The 10,536-nt window shown below is 50.8% G+C and overlaps 1 protein-coding gene across 4 annotated transcripts in view; it reads left to right on the forward strand.

The window, feature by feature from the left end:
* Positions 1 to 9,855, forward strand: part of RNFT2 (ring finger protein, transmembrane 2) — a 69,108-nt gene extending 59,253 nt beyond the window's left edge. For 3 of the 4 annotated variants that reach the window (XM_027575133.1, XM_027575137.1, XM_027575134.1), the window contains one exon: positions 2,241 to 2,663. In XM_027575133.1, the coding sequence (XP_027430934.1) occupies positions 2,241 to 2,417 (177 nt within the window). In that variant the 3' untranslated portion in view covers positions 2,418 to 2,663. Of the gene's footprint in view, positions 1 to 2,240; positions 2,664 to 6,965 lie in introns of those variants that run through there. The other variant, XM_027575136.1, reaches the window with a different exon arrangement.
* The last annotated feature ends 681 nt before the right edge of the window (positions 9,856 to 10,536 follow it).

Below are 10,536 nucleotides of genomic sequence, written 5' to 3' on the forward strand. Positions count from 1 at the left end.
TTAAGAGATTGCCCCTTCTTTGCATATTGTCCCCCTTTGGGGATGGACCACCGTTGGTTTTATCATTCCCCTATGGATGGGCATTTAGTAGCTTATAATTTTCTCTAATTACAATGGTGGCTGTCCTGAGAGGTCAGAAGTGGGGAGATCTACAGCACCTACCTGGGCCCATCGAGTGAACTAAATGAGTTGATGCCAGTGAAGCATTTAGTGCTATGCCTGGCACGTGGTCAGGGTTCAATCCCTATCGGCTCTTATTGGCACGCATTCCATTTCACACATGTGCAAGCTCTTGGTAGGATAAATTCCTAGTGGTGGAATTACAAGGTCAGAGGGTATCCAGTTTTGACAGATATTGCTAAATTGCCCTTCATAAAGCGTATATCCGTTTACGCTCCCAGTGCGGAGTGCAACCCGACCTCTTGCTCCCCTCGCTTACCAACACACTGCGCGTTCCAACCTTTTCTGAGCCTGGCCAACCTGACAGGTGACAAACGTGATCTCGGTGCAGTTTGAATTTCCATTTCCCTAATTATGAGCACACTTGAGCATCTTTTCATATGGTTCAGAGCCATCTATATAGCCTTCTCCGTGGCAGCGATTACTTGAACATGATGTCAAGGTGAAAGTCTTGCTTCTTCCTTTCTGGCAATCTCTCCCAGCCTTTGTGTGTCTGCTTCTCTCCCATTCCTCTCCTGGTGTCACAACGTCTTCCCAAAGCTGGATTCAAATTCCTGGGAGGGTTGTCCCAGATCTAGGAGCACCGGCCACATACGGCGGTGGTCGGAGCCCACAGTCCTGGCCAAGCCAGGCTCGCTCTGCTGCCGGGAGCTGGGCCTGGACTGCCAGAGACAACTTCCGGAGGCAACAGGGCCTCGTTCATTCCTGAGCCCTTTGAATGAATGAATGAGCCAAGTGTTTCTTCCTCAGCGTCTTCCCTGACTCCGCTTCCCGGGACTAGCTGGTGCTCCCAGCGGTATGGCCTCAGTGATCCTTGTGTTTTTCCTTCATAGCAGTTACCCCAGTTGTCATCTACTTAATCAGGCAACTGGTTGTGTAAGGTCTGTCTCCTCTTTGCCAAAGCATTGGCAAACTTGAGAGTGGTGACTGACTGTGTCTGTCTTGTTAGCATGAGAATCGTACTGACCCAGTAAATATCGAATGGATGGATGGATGGATGGATGGATGGATGGTTGGGATGGAGATGGATGGTAGCCAGGCGAACAGGTGGATAGATGAGTACCAAGGTGCATGGATAGAGGTATAGTGTGTGGGTGACTGAATGAATGGAAAAATTGTTGGACACCTGGGTGGGTGAGTAGGTGGGTAGATGGGGGGAATGGTTGGGTAGATGAATGAATGGGTACATGGGGGAATGGTTGGGCAGATGAATGAATGGGTACATGGGGAGAATGGATGGGTAGATGAATGAATGGGTAGATGGGGGGAATGGATGGGTAGATGAATGAATGGGTAGATGGGGGAATGATGGGTAGATGAATGAATGGGTACATGGGGGGAATGGTTGGGCAGATGAATGAATGGGTACATGGGGGGAATGGTTGGGCAGATGAATGAATGGGTACATGGGGAGAATGGATGGGTAGATGAATGAATGGGTACATGGGGAGAATGGATGGGTAGATGAATGAATGGGTACATGGGGGGAATGGATGGGTAGATGAATGAATGGGTAGATGGGGGGAATGATGGGTAGATGAATGAATGGGTAGATGGATAGATGGTTGGATAGATGAACAAGACAGATGAATGAGTGGATAGATGAAGAGCCCACCAGGCTAAAAGAACGTCCTATCTCTCCTTCAAAGGGACATCAAATTAAGCACAGTGTGTCATACACACATGACCCACCTCCCTCCCTGCCCCCCCCATCTGAGCCTGGGAAACAGACTGTCAATGGAAGCTGGTCAGGCAGACCCTGGGCGTGCCCAGAGGTTAGAGAGCTCTCCACTCAGACAGATGCATTTGCCCAGCTAGTCACTCCCCACGTATCTCTGGGATGCCTCCTGCCAGGCGATGGGGCATCAAGGAAAGGGCACTTTGAACACAGAGTCAGAAACTTGGCTTATTTAAAAGATTTCTTTCCAAAGAGAAAAGTCAGAGTGCAATTGGCTCTTGGTCACTATGAGTTTGTTTTGTTTTGAATATTGATAATGTAAAGGAAAGAGGGCAGGAGAATGATGACTCCTGTTGATTTTGTGCTGTTTCCATCCTTCCAGACACCTTGTGGGCAAACAGTGACCCTCTATTACAGAGACAGAGGTGGGCTCAGCAAGGAGAAAGGACAGACTTGCCTGAGGCCCCCCTGCTCCTCAGCAGCAAAACCAGATTCCAACCCAGAGCCCTGGATTCCAGAGGCCAGGACCTTTCCCCCAGGATGTGGCCTCTTGCTCTGAGATGTCCTCAAGGCTGCATTAAAAGATTAGAGCCCTTTGCCCGGAAATTCCTAGGAGCATGCTGTGCCCTGCGGAGCTCAGCCTGTGTGCATCACCTCCAGGGAATAAACGAACAGCCGAGCTGGGATCACACTCAGCACCTCTGCTGACTCCTCCATCCATGCATTTACGCGTCAGGTGCTTTCTGAGCACCCACAGCATCCCAGCACTAACTTTGCAACTCCTAGCAACATGTTTCTTTACGGCCTTGACCCCCCATGTCCTCTGTCACCCAGGAACGAAAATGCTTGCCCTGAGCGGCTTGCAGGCTCTTCGATACAGTCGAATGAGATGACGTGTATTCTGTGCGTGGGTTCTGAAAAGCATAGCGTGTTATGCCAATACTCAGTGTAAGTGTTTAATTCTAAATCTAGACAAAGCTGGCTGGGTGTATGTGATTCAAGAGGATCTGTGGTTAGGGCTGTGTGTGTGTGTGTGTGTGTGTGTGTGTGTGTGTGTGTGTGTGTCCCTTATCTGATAGTAGCCCCACTTTCAGTAATGTCATTTTCACAATCGAGTGCTATAAACATCTCCATGTGTGACCAGTATAAATAGAATGTGATGGGTTAGAGTATTTGCTATGGAGGCAGACACCTCTTGTATCAGTTACCCATTGCTGCCTAACAAATGACCCCAACACTCCGTGGCTGAAAGCAACTAGCATTTATCATCTTATAGTTTGCATGAGTCAGCAATCCAGCAACCCAGCACAGCTGGGTCCCCTGCTTCAGAGTCTCTCCCAGGCTGCAGTCAGGACACCAGCCAGGGTACCATGGGGAAGGATCTGCCTCCAGGCTCAGTCAAGTGTGGGTGGCAGGATTCAGTTCCTCGTGGGCTGTAGGACCAAGGGCCTCTGTTCCTCACTGGCTGGTGTGGCCAAAAGCTACCCCGGCTTCCTTGTCACACTGACTTCATCAGAACGAACATGTGAGAAGCCCAAGAAAGAGTGTGAGCAAGAGGGAAGGCCCCATCTGCTGTAACCTAATCTCAGAAGTGACATCCCATCCTCTTTACTGTATTCCATTGGCTTGAAGCAAGTCACTAAGCATAGCCGCACTCAGGGGGAGGGGAAGGGCCACACAGGATGTGAATCCCAGGAGGAGGAGATCACTGGGAGTCATAATCAAAGTCAGCCTACCGCGTCCCTGAAGTTGAATTCCAGCCTCACTGCTTAGCAGCTGTGTGCCCTTGCACTGGTGGGTCTCCCTCTCCAAGTCTCGCTGGTCTGGGAGCTGTCGTGAGACTGGATGTAAAGGACGTGAGCGGTGCCTAGCACAGCATTTGTGCTCAATGAGGGAGAGGGCCCATGATCATTACCTGTACTCTTCACCTGAACAATCCGCCCAGACCTGGCCTGGCTGCTTCCTTGTTTCTCAGCTCACACCGAACACCAAATGCTGGGCTGGGAGCTGCCCCTCATCCAGAGCCTCCTCCCTCGCATGGGGGTTTAGCTTCTGTGCTTGTGGGGGCTCTTGTCCCTAGCCCTCACTTTACCCACCTGCTCCGAATCTTTGAGCAAGACTCGGGGAGTCTGGATGGAATTCAGGGGGAGGGGAGGGTGGCCCATCTGACCCCAGGGGCTCCTCACCCGCCTCCGTGCTCCAGGATGCACAGCCAGGGAACCATTAATGACCCGGTGCCACCTGCCTTCCCCACTGACCATAAACCCACCCGATCCTACACTTCCCAGCCCACAAGGGGCCCCTTCTGGCCAGAAGGGAGAGGCCAGGTCTTAACCATGCTGGTATCTCCAAAATCTCCCACCTGACCTACCCAGGAAGGCATTCCTTTGTCAGCTACATCTACAGAGTCCCTACTCTGTGCAGGCTCGGGGCTGGGCTATGGGAACACAACCGCAGTCGCTGCCCTCATGAAGTTTACCACCCAAATGACAGGGCAAATGGTAAATGAGCAGTTAGAAGAGTGGTTCTCAAAGTGTGGCCCAGGTACCCCCTGGTTTCATTTTCGTGTGCTTGTGTAGTCTTGGTTTCAATTTCTAATACAGGAAATATAGGCAGATTTGACCCACATATACAAAAGCTCTTTGAGATCATCAGTGATTTTTTAAGACTGTAAAGGGGTCTTGGGACCAAAACATTTGAGAACCACTGAGTGAGACGTGCGAAAGCCTCAGGGAATGTTTTTTTGAAGGAAGGAATGAAAAGCTGGCTCATTTCCCGTTCACCTGACTCAGGTATTGAGTTTCCCGTGATCAGGGCTTGTGTTGCTTTCTTCTCCGTAACTACCTCCTTTTCCCGGGGAACAAGGTTAAGTCTCATTCATTCGTTGAGCAGACACTTCCTGAGCATCTGCCACGTGCTCAGAACCGTGTTGGGAGGGTGGTCCCTGCCCTCCCGAAGCCCTTAATGCAGTGAACAAGACAGATGAGTTTACGGATCATTCCAGAGGCGTGCATGTGATGCCGCGAGAGACACCCTCCCCAGGAGGAACCTGGAAGGGGAAGGGACAGTCAGCACTTAGACTTGCAGGAAACAGTGAGGCATGGAGGGTGGGGGACGTCACAGAGGGCACCATTATGCAGGGCCTTGAGTGACCTGGGTGGGAGTCCAAGAAGCTGCTGGTCCTGCTGACCGCTGGGTCCTGCCCTCCAGACCACGGTGAGAGTCCAGGCATAGCCTTCAAGGTTCTGTGTGGCCTGCTCACCTCCTGCCGCCCACTCCCCATGCTCTCCTGCTGTAGCCACATTGGCCATCCTTGAGTGCCTCAGTGCTGTTCCCACCTCAGGAGCCTGGCACAGCTGCTCCCGTCTGCCTGGAATGCTCTGTCCTATCCCCTCCCTTCACCCATTCAACTGCTGAACATCCTTCAGGCCTTAACACGAGCGTGCCCCCCTCCAGGAAGCCTTCCTGGACTACCCCCTGCATCAGACTGGTCCCCTGTTGCATAGAGCATCATGGAGTTCTCCTTTAGAACACTGTTTACAGTTAGGCACCTACTGCACACCGTGCTAGGAGTGGGTTTACAAGAAGCTTACAGCCTGGCACGGAGGAACAGATAATAAACAATAAATAGATATAATGTAATAATAACTCCTACTGTATAATAGCCAACATTGACAACACACTTACTATTGACCAGGCATTGTTCTAAGTGCCTTTTTAATTTTTCAAACTTTTTAAGAAACATTGTATTGGGATTTTCATATTACCATTTTAAATTATCGGTTTTATTTTGAAAAATTTCAAAGCCACAGAGCAAAAGGATAGTAGAATGAACACCCTTTTATCTGTCATCTGGATTCACTAATCATTAACATTTTCCATTTGCCTTTTCTTGATGTAACTGTCTTCCCCCCTTGCCGGTTCAGAATAAGTTGGTGACATTTTGATTCTTCACCCGAAAATATTACAGTGTTCGCCTTTGAAGAACAAGGACGTTCTCTCCCATACTGCAATTCCACCATCACACCCAGGAAATTTAAAATTGATGTAAAATATTATCTAATATATGGTATATATCCAGATTTCTCCACCTGTCTTCAAAATATCCTGCACAGCTAGGGTTTTCCCCCCATCCAGGCTCCAACTGAGAATTGTACACTGCCTTTGACTGTTATGTCGAAGCACTTTTAATGTGAAGCAATCTTGTTATGAGTGGAGTACTCTTAGCAGCATTTTGGAGGCCCCTGGCTGACTCAGTCAGTAGAGCATGTGACTCTTGATCTTGAGGTCCTGAGTTTAAGCCCCACGTTGGGCATTGAGCTTACTTAGAAAAAGGGGGGATTCCCTCCACTTCCTCCTGACCGTCTCCCATTTTACAGATGAGGAAACTGAGGCATTGGGAGGCTGAGTCACTTGTCCAAGTGATATGGCCAGAAAGTAGTAGAACTCATTGATATTTCCAGTCTCCCTGCCTTTCTCTTAACTCCTGAGCTCTGTTCTCAACAGAGCTCAACCCATCAACTAAAGGCATCTTTTTAAAATGCAAATCCTCTTCAGGTCACTCCTCTGCTCAAAGCCCTACCAAGGCTCCCCACTTCTTTCTGAATAAAAGCCAAAGGCCTCCTGTTGCTCACAGAGCCCTATGCAATCTGTATCCCTCCATAGCTTCTCTGACCTCATCCCCCACCTCCCACCCTCCAGCCCCAGGCTCAGCTGCACAGCAGACATACTCCTGCCTCAGGACCTTTGCACAAGCCATTCCCTCTGCCTGTAGCAGTCTTTCCCAGAGATCCTCAAGGCTCAGTCTTCACCCAAATGTCAGTATTTCAGTGAAAGTCCTTCTGGTACCCCTTGCTGAACACAGCAGCCCTCCCAAGCACTCCCCAGCCCCTTCCCCCAGGCTTTTCTTCTCAGCACTTATCACTGATGTACTCTACATTTTGGAGATTCATGGGGCCAGTCATCTCCCCAAGTAGAGTGAAAGCTCCACGAGGGCAGGGGCCGTCTGTTTTGTTCACTGTTGTGTCCCCAGCTCCTGGGACTGAGGCCGGCACATAGGAGACATTCGCTGCAGTGTCCCCAATCGTCCTGCTTGCTGTCCCCACAGCACGTGTTCTGCGAAGAGTGCCTCTGCCTCTGGCTGGACCGGGAGCGCACCTGCCCGCTCTGCCGCTCAGTTGCCGTGGATACCCTGCGCTGCTGGAAGGACGGGGCCACTTCGGCACACTTCCAGGTGTATTAGGGCTGAGGGACGAGGAATCCCAGCTCCCAGGCACACTGTGGGAGCCGATGGATGGCCCACGTGATTGGGTCCGGCTCTGCGGACTTCCTGGAACACAGGCCTCAATCATTTACGATCGTGCCTCCTGCCTTTCTCCACCTCCTTCCCTAAGCCAGGCCCCTGTCCTCCCGACCTTCACCTTCCTCTTCCGTTCTGTGGCACAGTGTGTGCGTCCCTGGTGCGGCCGTTCTTCCCCTACAAGCCTCCTGACTCAGATCTGGCCTCCTCCCGCGTGGGTCTCCTGCCCCCTCCAAGGGAAGGGACCGGTGATAGACAGGTCCTGCCTGGTGTTATTTTAACTCTTGGTGACCTGACGCTGCGCCCCAGAAAGGGCCTGGACATCACTGCCTCTCCCCAGGCGGTGCAGGTCTGCAGATTAGAATCACTGTGGAGCATTTCCCAAATACAAGTGCCGGGCCCCACCTTGTCCTTGCAATAATTGAGTGTACCAAGCCCATCGTGCCAGCTAAGCATCCTGCTTGGATGACCTCTTGTAATCCTCTCAACAGCCCTGGGGTGGAGGTCCTGTTGTTTCCTCTGTTTTACAGAGGAGGAAACTGAGGCACGGAGCTCCATGTGGTAACTTCCCCAGGGTCACCCAGCTAGCAGGGGTGGACCCTCTGTCTGGCTTCAGAGCCCACCCTCTCAACCACCATGCTCACCCGCTGCTCAGACACTGCGGGCGTGGGGCCCAGCAGACATGGCTTTTTAGGCGCACGAGAGGTGATTCTGATGCCCATCCGTGGCCCAGGTGCATAGCACATTTGGTTTGGGCCCCACTGAGGATGCCAACAGGGAGCGCTGGCTCTGGAAATCGAGCTGTGGCTCGATTCGTGGAAAGAGTTGGTCTTTAAAATTGCAATTTTGCTGGGCTCTGGCTGGGATGCTCAATCGCATTTGGGTATCAGGAATGGCCAGCTTTGGTCCCGATGCCGATATCACTGGGTCACCACACCTGTCTTCATTTCTGTCCTCCTCCTTCTGCTCTTCTCCTGTCCCTCACTTGGGTCTCAGCTTGTCTACAGTGCCTGTGGCCATCACCTTCTCCCCTGGTGGCCCTGAGAGCAAAATGAACGATCCACATTACGGGTTTTTCCACAAGCCAGGGTGGTGGCATAGAATGCAGTAGCAGTCAGGGTGTCTGTAATCTCTATAGCAGAGCTGCTGATCTCTATAACAGAACAGCTTCTCCACCTGTGAGACCCTCCCTGCTTTGAATGTGGGACAAGATGGGACAGGTGATCACTTAGAAGCTTCTGGAATCTTGCCTGCCCCTAACCCTCTCCCCACTCTGTTCACTCACTGTCAACCCCTGCACAATGGGCTGGTGCCAGTGGCTTTACACAGAAATCAGTCTTGTGGCTCGTGAGCAGATTAACAACAAAGCCCCAGCAGAAATGGTGGGAGACTGGCTGCCACCTTGCTCTCGGCCAGTAATAACAAGCCCACCCCATCCCTAGCAGTTTCAGGACGTTTGCCCCCATGTGCTATCAAGCCAGGGCCTTTTCCTTTGCCTGACATCCCTGGCTCTTTCCTGGTACCCAGCAAGACATCTCTTCCAGGGCAGCGTGGCATCTTTCAAGCTCTGTTACTATGGCAATGGCTACGATGTTACAATCCCACTTGCCTGGATAATCAAGTCGGAAGGGGAAGCGGAGGGAAATGGGGCCGGGTGGATGCGGCTGTTCTGGTCCCCCTGCCTTGAGGAAGAACCAAAGGGAAGCAACAGGAGCTTCTTTGGCTGGTTTTTATCAGAAAGATCACCCTGCCTGCAGATGCCATCAAAGAGACACAAGAAATCGGAGCTGGAGAAGATTTATTAACATGCTAGCTTGTGACAGAGCGGAATTCTGATTCCAAACTCTGCATGACTTTGGGAAGTCACTTCACCTCCCCACAGCCATCTCCAGGATGATGAAACCTTGTGTATTATCTGCTGGAGCCAGGGACACTAACAATGTAGAGTAGTGGGGAAGGCACCTGTGGTTTTGCCAGTTTTACTCATGCCACCAAAAAAAGAGAGAAAAGAAACCCACACATCTCTAACAATCTTCAAATAATGAGCCATGCCTCTGGCGTTATAAACAGTGTCACAAGTGGGGGATACTTGGGGGCAGGTGGGATGATTTCATTCAGGATTTTACTTATTCATTCCCTGCCCTCTGGGGGAAAGTTCCATCTGGAGGTTTTCTTTTGGATGGGAGGAACTTCTGCCCCAAGGAGAAACAGCGGCCAGTGGAGAGTCTCCCAAACATTAGGCTGCATAGGTTCCCCACCACGAGGGTAAAAGCAGCCAAGGGTTGTCACTGGGAAAGAAGAACATTCTCCATTGCCCATCCTGGCTCTGCAACTCCTTTGTTATAAGCAGGATTGGATCGCATATTGTGTTGGAGTATCCTGCTCTTATTTTATGATTCACTGTCTCAAGTTCCTGAAACTCTTCGAAATGGCCCTCTTAGTGTAAAAGATCTTGGGCATAATAAATGTGAGAATAAAAAGGCAAGCTTTGGACCTGGATGGAACAGGCTCATTACCTTCATAAGAGGAGAATGTGAGAGATGCCTGGAGGCACCAAGCGCCTAAGACTTTGGGTTGGAAAGAGGACATGTAAAGTGAGTCCTGGAATCTCTTAGTAGTTTTGCTCTGGGCTGAACAGAGCTGTCTTCGGCGTTTTTAATGTTCCCTTAAGTTCCCTTCTGCCAATAAATATCATCTGTCGATGAAACTTGGGTTCATGGTCTTGAGTCTGTTTGCCTCTTGAAGCCGGGTGGGACTGTTGGAGGAGAAAAGCTGAGAAGCACTTCATGCAGTGGGTGGTTGTCTGCTCTTGGTTTCCCCCCCAAGCTGATCCACTGAGTTGCACATGCTTTATTAAGGAAGTGCTCCGAGAAGAAACCAAACCAGAGGGTGACTTTCAGAGAAGTCCCGGCTCTGCATGGCCCCTCTGAGCTCTAGAACATCAGCTGCATTTCAGAGTTTGTCCCACCCTGGGGTTTTTTTTACTCACACACTATGAATCCTTGGAATATGGGTTGCTGGTTGAGGAGGCCCCGAGTCTCTGATGGTGCCAGGTGCCACAAAGCACACGAAGGAGCGGGATGGGGATGCAGAACTGGTAGAAAGGCTCAGAAGGGATCTGGGCAGGCGACCCGCAGGGCCCACCACAGTGGTTAACCAGACGACAGACCCAGAATGTACATGCCAGTGATTCAAGACGGGTTTGCCTGGGTGCCAGATTATGATGGGTATTTTAAAATGTCAATTAATAGCATTAGGTGACAACTCATGCTTCTCGGGACATTGTTATGAAACCAGTCACAGAAACACTGTTGGACAGAACTTTTTGGTTGCAATTATTTGAAAACCAACTCAACGTGGCTTAAGTAAGAGAAAGACT

Source organism: Zalophus californianus, chromosome 14 (genome assembly GCF_009762305.2).
Source record: "Zalophus californianus isolate mZalCal1 chromosome 14, mZalCal1.pri.v2, whole genome shotgun sequence".
Lineage (NCBI taxonomy): Eukaryota > Metazoa > Chordata > Mammalia > Carnivora > Otariidae > Zalophus > Zalophus californianus.